At 44.3% G+C, this 18,797-nt stretch overlaps 1 protein-coding gene across 3 annotated transcripts; it reads right to left on the bottom strand.

The window, feature by feature from the left end:
• Positions 1-1,702: 1,702 nt before the first annotated feature.
• Positions 1,703-18,393, bottom strand: PDP2 (pyruvate dehydrogenase phosphatase catalytic subunit 2). 3 transcript variants are annotated; one of them, XM_075940057.1, is made up of 2 exons: positions 18,170-18,393; positions 1,703-7,577 (listed from the first exon to the last, which is right to left on the bottom strand). In XM_075940057.1, the coding sequence occupies exon 2, from the start codon at positions 7,524-7,526 to the stop codon at positions 5,919-5,921; it is 1,608 nt and encodes a 535-aa protein (XP_075796172.1). In that variant the 5' UTR covers positions 7,527-7,577; positions 18,170-18,393; the 3' UTR covers positions 1,703-5,918. The 3 variants fall into 3 exon arrangements, with proteins under 3 accessions (XP_075796172.1, XP_075796174.1, XP_075796175.1); XM_075940059.1 differs by lacking the exon at positions 18,170-18,393 and adding an exon at positions 18,003-18,141; XM_075940060.1 differs by lacking the exon at positions 18,170-18,393 and adding an exon at positions 9,493-9,720.
• Positions 18,394-18,797: the final 404 nt, after the last annotated feature.

The following is an 18,797-nucleotide window of genomic DNA, read 5'->3' as shown; positions in this document are numbered from 1 at the left end:
GTGTTGGACAGGTTTAAGTTGGGGGTTGTGGGTGATGACAAGTGGTGTTCTATTGTTGGTTTTCTTGGGTCTGTCTTGAAGTAGATGGTTTCTAGGTATTCGTCTGGCTCTTTCAATTTGCTTTTTTATTTCTCTGGGTGGGTAGTTGAGGTTTATAAATGCTTGGTAGAGATCCTGAAGCTTCTGGTCTCTGTCAGTGGGATTAGAGCTATAGACGATGGATCGTGTGGTGTGTTCTGGATGGGAGCTGAAAGCATGTAGGTAACTGTATGAGTCGGTGGGTTTTCTGTAGAGAGTGGTGTCTAATTTTCCATTGTTGATTGTACTGTGGTGTCCAGGAAGTGGATCTCTCATGTAGAATGGTCCCGGATGAGGTTGATGGTGGGGTGTAGGTTGTTGAAATCTCTGTGGAATATCTCCAGTGTTTCTTGGCCATGCGTCCAGATCATAAAGATGTCATCGATGTACCGTAGGTAGAGAAGGGGTGAAAGGGGACGGGAGTTGAGGAAACGTTGTTCTAGGTCAGCCATAAAGATGTTAGCATACTGTGGGGCCATGCGCGTACCCATGGCTGTGCCGCTGATCTGGAGGTATAAGTTGTTCTCAGACTGGAAATAATTGTGGGTGAGAACAAAGTTACATAGGTCTGCTATCAGGTTGGCAGTAGTGTCCTCTGGGATAGTGTTTCTAATTGCTTGTAATCCGTCTTCATGTGGGATGTTGGTATATAGAGCTTATACATCCATGGTGGCAAGGATGGTGTTATTGGGGAGGTTATCGATGTTTTATAGTTTCCTTAGGAAACAGTTACTGGTGAATTTAAAAACAGGCTTTTAAAGACAAGATCAAAACTAGCTAGTAGTTTCTGCTAATCAAAATAAAAATACCAAACAAGTAAATAATAAAACTAAATCATGGTGCTTAAAAAAAAAAAAATCTACACCTCTAATTTACAAGTAATAATATAGTAAAGGTAATTATAACTTCTGTGTTTTGTAATAGTTATAAACATTAGCTAATAAAGTGTATTTTAAAACATTCCTCTAAAGTCATTCTAAGACATTTTTCTGACACCCTCGGTGAACAACTGGCCACTGCGAACCTTCTGTTAATTACTTGATATCATTCCAGGAATTATTGAAATAGTTGGAATGTTCTTAACCTATTGCTTACATTTGTGTGTGCTTAACACCTAATAAACTGTAGCGTTAGACAAGAGCTACTTGCATTACTCTTTGATCAGACAAAATTGCAACACACTGTGGGAGGATATAAAACAGGGCTGGAAGAGGAGGGGCGGGGAGGGCCCTTGGGGGAAAAGGAGAAGTAGAGGTGGGGCCTGCGGCAGAGCCAGGGGTCAAGCACCCCCACTACATTGGAAAGTTGGCTTCCATTCTCCCATCAGCAGAGGTAATCCACTTCCCCAAAAGGCAATGGCTAGGTTGACAGAAAAGCCAACCTAGCACTGTATACATCAAAGGCTAGTTTGACACAGCTACATCTCGCAGGGTTGTAGATTTTTGCACCCTGAGACACACAGGTATACCAATCTAAGTTTGCAGTTACACCAGCCCTAACCTAGCACTCTACATCCACCTTAGCCCCTCCCTCCCCAAGACAAATAAGATGTGGGTATTAAGATGGCATTTTGAAATCAGTTTTTACTCAACTGTAGGATGCATATTTTTTATTTACAAAATAATTCATGTCAATATTCAGAAAGTAATTAGAAAAATCAATAAACCCTATGAAGGTCTGAAAACTTAAATATAAATAAGTCATTCTAAGTACAGAGAGAAAAGTATTCTTAAAACAAGCACTCAGCAAAACCAAATATTTTTGCATAATGTAACTAAGTTTCAAAATAATGCCAGAAAGTTATAGTTCAAATCCAAAATAAAGTCAGGTTTATATGAATACATTTCCTTGGAAAGGATGAGTATATACACCAGTGTTTTAACTAAGATTGTTTTATTTAGATTTAAGAGGCACATTTGAGGGGTATGCAAAAAACAAGTTCCACAGGCAATGAGTAGTTTCATGACTACATCCTGACTAGATATTATAAAAAATATTGTTAAACTGAAAAATGTTTAATCTCCATGCATAAAGTTGTCCCAAACTCAGCTATCAAGTCATCCTGTATCTTATGATCAATATACTAACTTCACTTAAATTGTTTTAGCACTGAAGCATGTTGCCACAATTTCAAAGCACTGTATACCTTATACATGAATGCCTATTAAATATGATTGTGCCATTACAAAATTTAAGGTATGATCACATTCTAACAGATGTTGATGGGAGTTTTGCTATCAACTTAGTCACCAACAGGAATGTATTAGTTTCCAACAAAAAGTAAGAGAGTGTAGCTAAACACCATTATTTGTCTGTGAACTGAACACTCAGTACTCACTTTAATGTTATCTTTTACCAAGGAACAATAATTACAGTATTACAAGTTAAATCAGGCACATGCTGGCATCAAATTAGAGCTAGTACCAGTTCTATTGTCTGAGGTGATTACAATCCCCAAAATAATAATCACCAATTTGAAAAAAAAAAGTTATATTCACATATGTACCAGTAACATTAGATCCCTTAGGACAACAGTTCAATTTTTGCACAACAAATCCCGATTTCATGAAATATACAATATTCACAAAATTGAAGATTAAGTCATTTTAACTATATCTTAAGTACTTAGATTTACAAGACTGTATTTTTACAGATAAAGGCTTGCATTATCTCAAGTATTTTATTGGAATACCGATTGCTTTAACATACTATATATAAAATTTTGATTTTTATCTATTCTACCAGGGTCTAGCACACTTCGTTCTCTTAGCCTCAACACTATTGATAGTGCCCTTATCTAATAAGAGGTAGTCTAGATATACAATCCTTTACAGCACTACTTTTTAGGTGACAGTCTTACTGATGTAAACAACGAAACTGCTCATGCATAGACTCTTACAAAAAAAGTATAGGCACCTGGGAAAAGACATCCCACTTAAACTATTCAGAGATTAAGGCTAAATGGGAAGTAGAAGTTTGGGAAGGGCTCTCAAAAAACTTGCTCAGAAACTAGTCCCCTCCTTAGCATTGCGACCTACAAGTCCTCCTCTACAGCCTCCCCCCTCTTCTTCCGATGAGACGTGTCAGTGAGTCCAATGCCACCCCAGCAGGTAGGGATGGATTAAGACTAAATGAGAATGAGACTCCAAAATTTCAACATCCCCTTATTCTCTCCCCCACACAAATGCTTTCTTCAGCTTTCACCACCACTCCAAGACTCAAATCTTTTTCCTTCAGCCACTCAATCTGCTGTATATTTCAAGCACAAAAATGCCACATTTGACTAGCAATATAGAAAAAATTCCAGCTGTCTCAAAGTTAAATTGCCTTTTCTGCTCTGGCATGTGCTAAACAAAAAGTTCTTTAATGTATGTTGTTTTTATTGTGCTAAGGTCCTGATTTAGGAAAGCATCCCTTACTACACATAGAAATTAACACGGGCTTAAAGTTACACATGTTTAAGTGCTCTCAGGTAATAAGACTCAAATCAAGACAATCATATTAGGGAAAGGAACATTTAGATAATATGGAGATGAAGCTGTCTGACAGTTGCAACCATGGATGCAATAACTGTCAGCATATCATCAAAATGCATACACAATTGTACCAAATCTGCCCATGATTAATTATCCACATTAGTACTTTAAACAGTTTGAGCAGTTTCCTAGGTAGCTTTAAAGTTGGAATATTATTTAAATGATGTACAAATCCATAACATATGGTTTATACTAGGGATGTAAATACCCATTAAAACAGTAAACAGGTTAAATGATTAAAATTATATCATATAACTGGTTAACCATTGGAGGGCTGGTGCAGAGCAGCTGGGGTCCTGCCAGGGCTGCTCCAATCCAGTTCACTGCAGCCAGGATCTTGCCAGCTGGCCTGCTACCAGCAGGAGGCTGCTCCAAGCCAATCCTTGTGGCGTACTGGGCCATCATAGGTGGGGGTTGCTCAAGGCTGGGCTGCGGCAGGCAGGGTCCTTCTGGACATCCTACAACTGGCCATCCACCAGGTTTGTACAGATCCAGTTAATCGGTTATTGGGTAAGCATTCCAGTAAGCCTAATGTTTAACAGGTAACCAGTTTACTGGTTAACCTTTTCCATCCCTAGTTTATACTGATGAATAAATTGTTTTTTGAAAAGCCACTTGACACAAACGCTACTAATTTAGGCCTAAGACTTTTTCTGCTTTACAGTTACTAGGAGAGAGAACCTTTGAACTTTAGATCTCTTTAACATGCTAACGTGCAGGAAAATTAAGAAAAAAGCCACCCCTTTAAAAAAAAAATCAAGCACAAGTATGGTGGTGTGGGGGGAGGGAGCTCTACATATTACTAGTTCTGGAGCACACACACAGGTACTTTCTTGGTAGCAACCACAATAAAACTGAGGCCTCTGTTTCTTGAATTACAGTACACATTGCTGAAGGCAGGAATTTATGCAATGTGTAAGAAAAGTCAGTACAACATTACAGTGTATGCCAATTTTTTTAAAAAGGAAAGCCAGTTTCAAGATTTAAATAGAGTATTCTAGGAAGTGGAATAGAAAAGATAGCTATACAATGCTGATTTTTTTAGTAAATTTTAAATACCTAAATGTTTTTAAATGTAAAAACTGTAAAGAAATTTTCACTGGGGAATTAAGGGTTTGAATAGTAATCAAAAGCATTTAAGCAGCACTGTGCACATGGACATAAGCAGTTCACATCTTAAAAGAAGACAGAGTAGAAGAAAAAAGAATGAATTTCTCTTTGGTGAAATGCCAGTATTGTCGTCAATTCTATTTTTTAAAGGAAAAGTAAATGCAGTGTTGTTGCTAACTGCTATACTTAAGTTTCAGATGCTCTTATATAATTCTGGATGCATACATGGACAATATTTAAGTTGAAGTTTCATAGATTGATTTATGAAATACTATGCATTTAAGCAGCAATGTTGAATATAAAATGGATTTTTAGTAAGTCAAACAAAATGCATAAGAAAATATTCCAAAGTACTGTTGGTGTGGTAAAAGTAATCATTAAATTAGAAATATATAATATTCCCGAAGACAGAATAATATTCCTAAAGACAAAATTGTAAACTAGTTTAAAGTGCATTTGAACTGTAGATTGTTACACGTGCATGTGTTCTCTCTCATGTTATTTCTATTCAGTTTCACATTTTAACATCAGCTAGTCTTGAAAAAAGTATGTTTTGTTTCCTTACAATAGGCATAAAATACAATTACCAAAAAGTAGTCTGGCAATCCCCAAAACCCAAGTTCACAGTCTGGTTTTAAATGATTTTCCAAGCATAAAAGACAACATTTAGTTTAAGGGATTCAATTTCAAGTATTTGATACAACCTAGTGTCCTTACAGTCATAATATAGATTTTGACTACTGTGCTTTGAGAGGAGGCTACTCTATCTTACGTGAGGACATTGAACAATGGCTCTTTTTTGCTCTTGGTTCTGTTACAAGCACTACCCCTCACTGACACATAATACTTGTCTACATCAATTTGTTTCCTTTTTGTTCACTTTAGGAGTTTTGCCACTGATGTGAATGGGACCAGGAGTAGGCTCACTATCTTGGATTCCTGCCTTCACTTACATTCTGCTGAACTGCAAGCAGTACATTTTAGTTCAAATCAGCATAAAACTGAGAGCCCAGAGAAGTCTTACCAATTATTTCTTCTAGAAAATTATTTCCAAAAGCACTCATGGCTATTCAGTATTAAAGAGCAGGGGATCTGCAAACAATAGCTTTTGTAATAGCTTGTCTTAGTGGAAGCAAACATTAAAGATCCCAACTATCAAGTTGGCCATTTTATGGTACAATATTAATGCAACCCTTATTCATTTTCTTTGTAGTAGCTATCAATTGTATCTGAATTAAAATATATCACAGTAACAGTGATGTCATCTCTGTACATTCTTGCTAAATCGTCAGGTAAAGTCAACATTGCAGCAAGTTTCTCTTGGTCAATCTCTCCATATTCATTATCTCCAATTGCATGCCTTATCAGGTGAGTAGCTATATTCTGGTCATATGAATCAACACCGCTGGCTTTTCTCTGAAGAAGCAGACTTTGCATGTAACCCAAACTGGCTGGTTTCTCAAAAGTCATCCTTGGTTTCTGCACATTAGCTTGTGCTAGGTGTTCTGCAACAAGTTTTATGACATCCTCATTATTCAGCATGTCCCACAGTCCATCTGAAGCGATAACCAGAAATTTATCTTGACACCTCAGTTTATGGTAGGTGACTTCAGGCTCTGCAATTAAATAGGGAGGTGTATAGTAATTGGGAGGAGCATACTGGTAAATATTTAAAGCCTCAACATCACAACCATTCTCCAGAATACTGTGTTGCAGTTCTTTACTCCATTTAAATCTGACATCTCCAAAAGCTCTAGTGGGCATGAGAATCCCGAGCAGCCTGTTGCTCATGATTACAGTTTCTTCCTCAGATCTAGGATGTTCTCCCTTTAACCTTCTGATTTCTGCTTCATTGGAAGCATTGTGGTCTCGAGTGAGAGAGAGAGAAGACCATGTTCCATCCTCTTCTTGGACCCCTAGGATCGCCCTGCAGTCCCCAGTGTTTGCAATGTGTAAGTGAACACTGTCAATGTGAGCCACACAAGCTGTTGCACCAGAGAAAGCCACTTGCAGGGCAGTGTTTCTTATCATTTCATTTTCTAAGGAAGCCTGAGCTTCCAGTGATATATCTGAATCTAATCTCTTGAATGCATGTATCAAGGCTTCTTCTACACTAAATCCCAGTTCTATGTCAAGGTTCAATAGATCCTGCCAATAAACTCTCAGGTGATCCACGTACAGTGAGGCTACTTCTTGGTACATGTTGTTTGGATATTTGTACCACTGCAAAATTGGCAAAACTGGTTTCATGTGTTCCATGGCAAATTCAATCTCTTCCAGTGTTTGTTGAGACATGAGAGAGACCGCTACATAATAGAACAGTCTCTGACTTACTGACTGAGCGCATGCATAACCTGCATGACCATCAAAGACCCCAAACATCATCCCTTTGGTCTGCAAGCATGTAGCTGCACTTCTACGATCTTCATTAGGTGAGTTGGCAGCCAGCTGGTTGCTCTCAAATTTCAGCACCGAATTTGTATTTTTACCATCAAAGTCATGAAATTTATGAGAAAATTCACTTGCTCTTAGTATATCATTTATTTGTGATGGTGCCAAATGAAGGATGAAGTCTTCTTCTTCAGTTGAAGTATGTCTGAATGCTTTTTTAGAAGTGTAGACATTGTCTATGTTGCAGCTCAGCACAAAAGGGGAAAGAGGCCCTCTGGCAAACCCACATTTTCCTTTCATCTTGTTTCTGTTTGCAATACATCTTGAGTACAAACGTCCTTTTCCTTGCAAAATAACGATACCGTTTCTTGCCGAACTCAAAATCCAGGAGGATACAGTACTGGACATCATAAAATGAACTCTTTATAGAGTGATTTTCAGCAAAGGATTTTTTTTTGAGACCTAGAAATTAAAAATAAGGCAGATGTAAAAAATTAGAAGCTACACACATGTAGTACCTAGAGCTCGAAAGAATAGTTGAATCTTTAATATACTACTGAAGGACATGTTATAAAAGCACTGCCATTACTTACTTGTAAGTTCATGGAAAGTAAGAGACTCAGTGTATGACTTTTATAATTAGCTCACTGGAACAGATAGGGTAAGTTTATCACAACTCAAACAGTCAAAAACTATTTCTCATTAATCACAATAAGATTAAAATAAACTGTAAGAATGGTGAGAAACACAAGCTTCAGTAGCTCATTGTGACAGCATAAACACAAAAATAAGCAGAACAAACAATTAAGCATGTGTCTCACTTTTAGCCCAAGCTTATTTTTGCTTTCATGTACTGGGACTCGTATCAAGACAGCGATACCTGAGTCAAAGGAAACAAAATTTAGAGAACACAGAGTTGTCTGACGGTTGCCGAATGTTAACTATCCCATGCAAGGCCTAGAAATAATTATCTACGCTGCTCATCGGTGCCAACCTTACAAAAAAAAAATCAAGCATTAGAATGATGGCTATGCTACAAAGTATTTATTGCGTATATTTAGTTCTAGACACCCAGTCACCACATAGTAAAGGCCCAGAGAAAACAAGTCCTGCCAAACAGTTAAGTTAGCATAGCTCCTAGAACAGAAAGCTGCTATGGACAGGAGCATCCATGTCTAAATTCCTTGTATCCAGACACTGAGTCTTGCTCCCTCTTGTCTGATAATTTCACAATAGCATGATATAGCATGCACTCCCATAAAAAAACCACAAAACTTAAAAGCCCAAACCACTGTACACTGGCTGGGGGTTAGGTGGCTGAAGAATCTTCTCAGTCTCCAGAGACCAATCTAGAAAGGACACAGGCAGAGCTCCAGTGTTAATACCTGGATGCTATCATAAACAAATTGAATTTGAGGGTGTCAGCAACCACTCAGGGCTAGTCAAACTGATTAAAGTGCACATCTGTAAGTGGATCTGCAACGAAGAGGAGAGGATGCACTGAGCTTGACATATCAATGATACCATCTCACTGTTCCCTATACCTACGGTGACCATGTTTTCCGAACTAAAAATAGGGACACATTAGCCAAGCTCCCAGCCTCATTATCCACACCCCCTGATCTCTTAGGTCCCACCCACCTGGCACAAAATCCCACCCTGGAGGTAGTACTTCCAGGGTTAAGATGGACACATGACCAGAAGTAAAGGGTGTTGTGTGATCCCTTTAAGAACTTCTCCCACTCTCCTCTGCCAATAGGGATGGGTTTGGCCCCCAAAGGACCCTCCCATGCAACTACACTGCAACTGCATTAACTCAACTTGCATTGCATTAACTCGGGGGGAGAGGCCAGGGATGCCTCTATTTCAGTGGTTCTCAAACTTTTTGGCCTGTGAACCACTTGGCTCAATGTAAACATTTCTGCATACCACCAGTTGCTAATGGAAACTCACTGTTAATTACACTTGAGCCATTCTGCTAGTGCTGAAGCTAGAGAGGATGGTTTAATTTAAATTATTGTTTAATTATTTATTATTATTATTAAACACAAGTGTTTGTGTTAGTTTATCAAACTTCATTTTAAATAAAGTAAAATATTAATTTATTATCAACACAAAAGGTTTCAATGTTTTACTTATGGCAAGGGCGGGGAACCTTTTTTAGATGGGGAGGCCACTGACCCACAGAAAAATCAGCTGGGGACCTCACAAGTGAGAAGCAAAAAAAACAGCTCCAAAAACCCGTGTTTGTATCAACTACATGAGAAGTCGATAAGCGCCACTCTACAGTGGGGTAGCTTCAGGATCCGGCTCTAGATGACTCAGCAGTCCTGGCTCGTGCAGACGCTGGGAGTCACCCATGCTGCCACACTCTTACCCTATGTGACGGCGCGTTGGGGTTTTCCCGTCTCCTGCGCCCCCAAAATGGCACGAACAGACTCCACCAGCCAGTAGAATAGAGGGAGTTTGTTGCTTCTCCAGGATACAGCACAGCATCTGTCATCTGGTTACAGGAACTGCGGCTAAGAGGCCTCAGTGGCCCCCTTTGAGATGGGGGGTGGCTGGACCCTACAATCCCAGCCCACTCCCCAGCGCCTTCCCTAGGCTGTCTCCTCCATGCTCCCAGACAAACTCACTCACTCTCTTCCAGCCCTGCCCCCCCCCTCTCCCCCCAGCCAGGGCGGCATTCCACCTTCCTTTGATTCTCTCCTTGGGGGGTAGCTGGTCAGACAGGTTTGGAGCCCCCTTTACGTAATGACTCATCCCCTGTCCTGCTGGGTCGTGCTACAGACAGCAGAGGTCGCCCACAGCCCTAGCAAGTTACCCCAACTACGTCACACCCTACATTTAAAATGCAGAGGCGCAGCAACCAGCATGAGTCGGGACTGTTCGGTCCCGGCTCACGCTGAGTCTAGCAGCCCCTGTTTATGGCAGACAGCCCAGGCAACCGTGAACAGGGGCTGCTTCGTGGCAGCAGCCTCTGTCCATGAGAGAACCAGCTCCCCGTAGAGACCCCCGCAGACAGGGGCTGTTGCCTGAGCAGCCGCTGCGCACAACGAGCCTCAGCCTCCCATGGACAGGGGCTGCTGCTTCTGATAGAGGCAACGAGAGCGGGGGCAAGCAGCACTGTGGAGATGGTACGGGGGGAAACTGGCTTTTAAGTTGGCTCCCCCCAGCACCAGCTATTTCCCCTTCCTTGCTACCTCTATGAGAGGCAGCAAGAAGGTGGGGGGGGGGAAGCAAGTAGTCGATACTCTACTCGACTACCCATTAAGCTTTTGCTAACATTCCTAATTCAGGGTTTCCCATAGACCAGATTTACTTTTCTGAGGTTCTGGAGTTAGTGGATTTTATGGACCCCCTTAGGCTCTGGCATGGGGAGAAAAAAAAGGTTCAGTGCGCAGAACAGGGCTGCCAATGTGTGGAATAGGGATGGGGTCTAGGATCTGGGTGGGAGGGGGGTGCAGAAGGGGGAGAGGTTGCAAGGTCTGAGTGGGAGGTAGGGTGCACAGACAGGCTGGGAGTAGGGTGTCTGGCCAGGAGGGAGGGTACAGGATGGAGCTTGGGGCGGGGTGTCCGGCCAGGAGGGAGAGTGCAGGAGCAAGGGAGGGTGTCAGAGCAAGCTGGGGATGTGGGGTCTTGGTGGAGGAGAGTAAGAGAGGGGGATTTGGGTGCGGGGTCTGGGCATGAGGGAGAATGCTTATCTGGCTTGGCACCTTGCTGCAACAGGGAAAGCCTCCAGGCAACAAACTCTCATTCCCTCAGGAGGGGGGCAGGAGAGGGAGCTCAGTCTCCTCCCCATGAAGCAGGAATCCCAGTGCAGCTGTGGGGCTACAGCACCAGGTCAGGCTTCCCACTGGCAGGGTGTGTGTGGGGGAAGAGGGGGTGAAGAAACCCCGACCTTCCCCGCCAGACCAGGCTCACTGCCGCTTCCCTAGCAGGGTGGGGAGGGGAATGGGGGAGCGAGAGCAGCAGCGCCCCATGAGGGGAGCAGCAGAGAACGAGCGCGCCCTGAGGGGAGGAGGGGCAGCAGAGCCCCAGCCGAGTTCCGTGCGGCCTCTGCCGGGGCACAGCCAAGGACTCAAAAACGCTGATGTCCAGGAGCGGCTACTCAGGACCAGCCTCCCCTCCTGACAGCAGCGGCTGCTGTTAACAGGCCGCTGCCTGCACACATGGAGGAGGAAGAATCTGCGTGGCCGCACGAGAGGCCCCGTCGGATAGGGGGAGTCCTGCAGGGTGGAGATGGGGCGGAGGAGGGTGGTGAGCAGTGGTGGGGAAGTGGGTGGTGCAACAGCCAGAGCCCCACGCCACCAAAAACCCACCAGCTGGCAAAGCTCCAATAGGAGCTGCTTACGCGCTCTGCGGGGGGGAGAGGAGTACGCTGCTGCTGCTGCTGCACTGAGCCATGCTGGCAGCAATGGACTCTTCATAGTCTCTTCTTCCCGCAAGTCTGAGTTCCTATCAATAGTGAAATGTCCGGCAGAGATTTCTGGGACATTTCCCTGCTTGATGGGGCACTGGGACAAAGTCCTAAAAATCTGGACAGTCACGGAAAAAATCACTAGGTATGGTCAGCATACCTATACCAAACCAGGCCTATAGAGTTGCGAACCATCCAGGAATGTTCTGGAGCCTCCAGGTATTAAAAATTAATCTTTAATTAAAAATTATGTCATATGATGAAATCTTCAGGAATTCATCCAAATGCCATAGGGACACCAAAAAGGAGTAAGCAGCTCACAGGATAAATGACCCAGATTCAACATTTAGAGCCATGTTAGAAAAGTAAATGCTAATTAGGGTTATTCCATGTTAGATAGTGTAGAACTTTGAAATGCAAACCTGAATTAGAGGTAATGTTAATTACTGTTCCCTCTAAACTGCAAGGCAGCACAGCTTCACAAGTGCCTCATTAGCCCCACCCAGCCAGTCAGCTCCAGGCAAGGAGCCCTGAGCCTGACTGGGTGGGGCTGATTAATCACTTGTGAAGTTGTTCTGCCCTGCAGCTTAGAGGAAACGCTGATACTAATCCTATGTGTTTACTTGTATCTTGCTAGATGTTAGCCATGTAAACAGATAGTTCCTGTCTATTACTATAGCCAATGGTTAAGAGACCAAAAGGGAATATTAACATTTAGATTAATCTTGAGTGAAATAATGTAATGGTCTATAATGCTTAGGCAACAAATCAAAAAGCCTATTGTTCACTCAGGACTGTACAGTCAAGAGGCTGCTATAAAAGACTGATCTCCAGCCCCACCATCTGGATCACCCTGGACATTGGACTATAACCTATGGACTTATTCTGAAAGAACTTGCAACTACAATGCTCACCATCTCTACTATGAAACAGGTCTCACAACTACTCACATGTATAAGTATTAGGGATGTTAAAATGTGTTGAATCAAGTAAATGTGTAACCACTAGGGATGTTAGCGTATAGTCAAGTAAATGATTAACCGATAAACCTAAACTTATCGATTAATCCTATCGAGTACACACACTCCCTCCCTTGCTGCTCTATATCAAAAGCAGCAAGGTGGGGGAAATAGGAGCCAGTGCTGGTTTTTAAATTGGCTCCCGTCGTGGACCAGCTCCTGCCTGCTACCCCATGATGTTGCATCTAATAGCACATTGGCTGCCGGCTCTGCCCCTGGGTACAGCAACTCAGGGGCGAGCAGGCAGCTTCTCAGGCGCTGGTGTACACCGGTAGCCAGCTTTTAAGCACATACTGGAAAAGCCTGTGTGTAACCATGAAGGTTAACCCAGGAGCCCAGGTTCACTGGTTAGCAGTATACATGGATACACTGATCTTTGAACCAATACACACTTTTCTTTTTAAATAAATTTTAATTTAGTTACTAAGAATTGGTTGTAAGTGTGTATTTGGGTAAGACCTAAAAATTCCTTAACTTGGGAGGTAATGTGTCTGATCTTCAGAGACTGGTAGGATTTTTTTATATGGTAAATAAGATTTTCAATAATCCTCATATTTGACTTGGGCATCTGGGTGGAAGCCCAAGGCTCAGTTATTATAAGGGAACCGTGTTTTGGCTTCTGTGCAACCAGTGAAGGTCTAGAAGCTGTTCTGTGCTGGCTTAGTAAATTTAAGTATTGGAATATCCACCAGTTCGGAGGATTGTCTGACACATTTTTTGGCATTTGTCCTAAGCGAGTAACCTCAGTGTACTCCCCACCCTCCAAGATCCCAGTCACACTGTGAAAGAGCACATGCCATTCAGAGGCAGAGGGCAAATTTTAACCAGGAAGCAGATAAGCATATAGTTGCACACTTCTTAGTCCAGGACTAAGCTTTGTTCCGTGCCTATGTGTAGCAAATACAACACATTGGTATTTGCACTTGTTTAAGCTAAAGCTGGATTTAAACCCTCTGGGGCAAAATATCGTTGCATGGAGAGCAAAATAATATCATACAAATTTGAAAATGAAGTCAGTCCAATAAAATAGATCACCTCACCCACCTTGTGCCTTTGAACTGAAGAAACATTTAAGCTTTGCCAATTACACTACTCATGTTCCCACAAAGAGTGGGTTGTATTTTTTAAAACTAAGTATGCCAATATACACTGCTAAGGGAGTTCACCTAAGAGGACCATCCCATTTTCCAAATGGTCATTAAGATGAAGGCTATGTTTATATTACGCGGCTTTTAGCAACAAGTCCGTGTGTGTAAATGCTGTTTGTCGGCACTTGCGCCAACAAAGTATCCCTAGCCCCCACAAAAGCTTTTGTTTTGTTTACAAAACAGCATTTACATCTGCACTTGCTGTAGCCAAACTTTAACATTCAGAGTGTTGAGTTGCTTGTGGGGTTTTTGGGGTTTTTTTTTTTGTTTTTTTTAAGAACCAGTGAATGACACACGTTTTGTCATTAAATTGCAAGTGTAGACATAGCCTAAGAGAAGGTGGGATTTCACAGCATGGTGGCCATGATAATCCTCTTAGTGTCTTTATTGAATGACAGCAAATCCAAATCAAGAAGAGAGCATGGGAAAACAGCAAAGCCCCTTTCTACACTAGTGATATTTACTTAAAAATTCCAATCAAAGCCAACATTATTTTCCATCGGGGGAACATTAGTTCATTCAAGGCTTCCCCAAACTGCACCCATTTTTAAACAGTGTTTTTATTGGACTTCCTGTGTCATCTGTCACATCACTGTTGCCATCACCCTCTCTGCAACTTCTTCAGAGTACAAAGGTAGCCTCTAGCTCCGCTCACAGCACTGCACAGCTGTGGAGGGAGAGGATAGCCATATGCCTAGGAAAGTTCCATTTTGCAGCACCTTAGCAAACACCTCAGATAGAGCTAAACTTTATTTAGGCTCCTGACTACTAGGCCATGTCTACACTAAAGAGCTTACAGTGGCACAACTGTATCAAGGCAGCTGCATCACTGCAAGATCTGTAACCTGCAACTGCTCCATGTTGATGGTTGAGAGCTCTCCCACTGACATAAATAAACCACCTCCAACAAGCATCCTCCACACTAGTACTTGCAGGCTAGTATTTGTGTTGGTGTAACTTAGGTTGGTTAAGGAGTAGGGGCTTTTTCACACCTGTGAGCAACATAAGTTATATTGACAACAGTGCTACGGTACACACAACCTTAGTGTGAACACCTCATTGTGAATTTCTTTTAAAGACATAGCAAGTCATTTGCTTAAACTTACCACTTAGAACTAGACAAAGGACAACAGTTCCATTTTACAATTTCTCAGGCTTCAAATTTGTTTTCACTCCATAGTGAAGTGAAAATACAACCTTTCAACTATTATTTGTGAAAGAGATTTGTATCAATGTGCATGTTTTCCAATTTAAAAGTCCAGGTTTTTTTTATTAATCTCTGTATTCTGATTTGTCCACTTCACTGTGGACTTCCTATTGAGAAATTCATTAAAACATTTCAGTTTTAATAACCCCGCATATTTTGACAGAAAAAATTATCTAAAAATGTTCCAAACTGCTCTAATACCACTCTTCCTACAATACTAGGAGTGGCCTGTTGCCATGAAGTGTTACAAGCCCCATGAAGACTCAAATTTAGTTTTTTTCAAATATGGTTGTGAGAGATACCTTCTTGGTCATTTATCTACATTTTGCATTCTCCATTGACCACATCTGCATGATTCCTCTTAATGACACTTGGTGCTATCAGCCCTTACACTGAAGCTTGTCTAATTGTCTTGTGTGCACCTCAGCGGTTCTAAACACTCCTCCGAAAAGTAAAGCTGCAGTATGTGTCTATACACTATGACTACACTGCATCTTTTTCAAACCTTCCCACTTTTTCTTTTTTTTAATCTAGTACATAGCTTACCTGCTCAAAGGGAGACTCACATTAATTTAGGTCCAAAGTCAATTAAAATATTCCCAATTTTTTAAAAAATCCAACCAAAACTCTTTCAATTGCAATTAAGTACCCCCCTGCTATGCTTGCACATTTACTAGCATGTGAGCTGGAAACAGTAGACACCAGGTAAGCTATTTTTAAGAATGATTTTAACCTCACTATCCCTTTAGGAGTTTTTCCCCGGCCTATTTTGAACTTGCAGGTGTTCCTTTACTCTCCCCCTGCAAAATCTTCATTTCCCTACCAATTCCAAAAACTAAAACTCCATAACTGAACAGGAAGGTGCAGGAGAAGAGAAAATGGGCTCAAACACCGCATACTTCACAACAAAAGAAAAATATTTAAAACGTTTTTAAAAATATCAATTCCCAGCAAGACATTTAGAGCCCAATCCTGTAAAATGACATGGACAGGGCTCCACAATGGGGCATGAATCTGCATGCTTGGTTCAGGACCCTGAGCTATGGTTACACTGAAGTTTGTGAGCAGCTTTTCCACACTCGCTCTAATACTGGTGCAGTTCAATAATTGGGAATGCTAGAACAGCTCAGCCGAGCACATTTTTTGGCAGTAGTCAGCTCACAGTAGCATTCTCAACATTGCAAGAATTAATGGAGTTGCAACCATCCCTACAGCTCCACTGAAAGATTTTTACAAACACTTCAGGGTACACAAAGTTTAAGGTTATAACAGTTGTCCCCAACGTGGTGCCCGCAAGCACCATGGCACCCACCGGGGCATTTATGTGCTCCCGCCTAGTGACCAGGGCTGGCCTGAGCCATTCTTGTGCCCCGGGAGCATGCGCGGCCCCACCAGGTTGGGGACCACTGGGTTATAAGATTGCTTCAACTACTACCTGCTAATCCCTTCATATTTTCAAAATCAGGCACTTTTGGTTTAATCATCAAGGAGTCTTTGGCAACATCAAAGCATCCTCTAGCAGAGGATGATTTGAATTTAAAGATGAAGAGTAAGCATATCAACAAGTAGTCGACTATATGATTAACCGATAAGCCTAGCCTAGGCTTATCGGTTAATCTTGTCAACTACTTGCATTTCCCCCACTCCTTTTCTGACTCTGTATCAGAAGCAGCAAAGGGGGGGGGGGGGGGGGGAACAGAAGCAGGAGCTGATGCTGGGGGCAGCCATCTTAAAAGCCAGTTCCCCTCTAGCACCAGCTGCACAGTACCGCCTGCCCACCAGGATTCCCTCTAAGGTTTCCAAAAATGTCAGTCCCTCCCACCTCCTCAGCAGAGCTGCACAGCCCCAGCCACAGCCATGGCATGGGGCCATGTGGTGGGTGGCTGTCCCACCCCGGGAACAAGTGGGCAGCCACCACATGGCAGCTGGGAGCTGGAGCCTAGGCCCGTGGTACTAAAAATAGCACCATGGCCCTAGCTGCTCCTGGCAGTACGGTATTAAAAATAGTACCGCGGCCCCAGCCACGTGGCCACTCCCCCTGGGAGAAGCTGGGGCCCAGACAGAAGTATTAAAAATAGTACCACGGTGTTGGCCCCAGCAGCCACCACGTAGCTGCAACCCCAGCTGCTCCCACAGGTGGGGCCACACTGTGAAAGCGCATCGAAAAAGAGACCTGCTTTTTTGAAAGATAGTGTCCATTCAGTGTGGATGCTATCTTGCATTTAAGCTCTGTTTACTATGGATGGAGTGGCCACCAGGGCATCTATGCTTTTTCCTATTTCCTTTTCCTTCAAAAGAACTTCCTTGTGCACACACATCTTTTTCCGAAGGAGCTCTTTCGGAAAAAGGCTACTTCCTCATAGAATGAGGCTTACCAAAGTTGGAAAACCCCCTCTGTTCTTTCGATTTTCTTTTGGAAGAACGCAATTGCAGTATGGACGTAATTAAAGTTTTTCCAAAAAAACCTGTAGTATAGACCTAACGGTAGAGTGCAAAAGAGTGTTCAGGCTCCAAGGTGGGGTCAGAAATGAGAAGTGGAGGAGGCTCTGGGTTGGGGCAGCAGATTGGGGCACAAGAGGTGCACGCTACATACTCTGGAAGTCTGGATGCAAGAGAAAGCTCAGGACTGAGGTGCCATGCTCGGGAGGAAGTTTGGGTGTGAGAGGGGGCTCTGGGCTGAGGCAACGTGTTGGAGCACAAGAGGAGTATGTGGGGAGCACACTGCAAGAAGGAGCTTGGGTGTAGGAGGGGACCCAGGGATGGGATGAAAGAGGGGGTGCAGGCTCTAGGAATAAGACTGAGTGTGAGAGGGAGCTCTAGGGTCAGGCACTGGAGCAGGCACAGGCTACTCCAGGCAACACTTTACTCAGGCAGCTCCTGGGAAGGGGGTGGACAGGCCGTGGCCAGGCAGCGCCGCACCCCGCCTCTGCCCAGGGCCATGGCGCTCTGAGCGAAGGCAGGGCCCGACCCCAGGAGCCCGCGGGACAGACCAGCTGCCTCCCGGGAGCCGGGCGGGGTCGCCTCGCAACAGCCCGCAGCGAGCACGTGTCCGAACACCCGCCACCGGGCGCCTCGCCCCGAGCCCGTCCTCACCTGACCCGGGCGGCGCCCGGCCGAGTCCCTGCCCGGCTCCTCCCCTCCGCGGAGCGAGTGCGACTCGCCGCCTGGGGCCGGGCTCCGCCGCGCCCCAAGGGGGAAGAGACCCCGCCAGGGGCCCCGGCTCCCTGCGCCCCCTCCCGCCGGCGCCGCGAGCCCCTTACCCGGCTGCAGCGCCGCCGCCGCGTCCCCCGAAGGCGATCGCCGCGCCCGCCAGTCCGAGCTCCGCGAGGCCGGTTCCGGGGCGGAGGGGCCCTGACGCGCCAACACAGCGGCCAACCGGCTGCTCCGCTCGGGGAGCCTCCCACGCCCCGCCCCAGGCGGGCAGCGCCGCTGCGAGCCGCTTCCTCAGTGGGGCGAGCGGGGAGCGGCCGGGCCGGGGCCTAGAGAGGAGGCGCCCTGGGCACAGACCGCAGGCACCTCGTGATCTCACAGAGCTCAGGGCCCGAGGCCTCTCCTGGCCGCGGCTCGGGCTTTGTGCTCGGTGTTGCTGCAGGCTCCGCATGACATGGGGGCCCCAAAGCCTAGTCCTGGCCAGCAGTGCTGCGGCGACCCCCCCTTCTCCCACCACCGCCAGTAAAAGCCCCGGGAAAGCTCCGCTCAGTCTTGTGCCGAGCATACCATGTGTCTGAGTCCAGCAGGAGCCATTCCGTAACAGAGAGCCCCTTGTCTTCCTGCAAGGAGACAACTAGCAATCTACCTCTGTATATAAATATACAATTTTGCAATGTCGAAATGCACTTTTGGCCCCTTCCCTCCTCACTCTACCAACTAAGCCGTCTACCCTGGGCT

Source organism: Pelodiscus sinensis, chromosome 12, assembly GCF_049634645.1.
Source record: "Pelodiscus sinensis isolate JC-2024 chromosome 12, ASM4963464v1, whole genome shotgun sequence".
In the NCBI taxonomy this organism is placed as follows: domain Eukaryota; kingdom Metazoa; phylum Chordata; order Testudines; family Trionychidae; genus Pelodiscus; species Pelodiscus sinensis.
The sequence above is the reverse complement of the archived record's forward strand: the minus strand, read 5'-3'. Positions and strand labels throughout refer to the sequence as shown.

Excerpts from the sequence above, each read along its gene's own strand:
- PDP2 (XM_075940057.1), bottom strand. The coding sequence starts at position 7,526 with ATGATGTCCAGTACTGTATCCTCCTGGATTTTGAGTTCGGCAAGAAAC.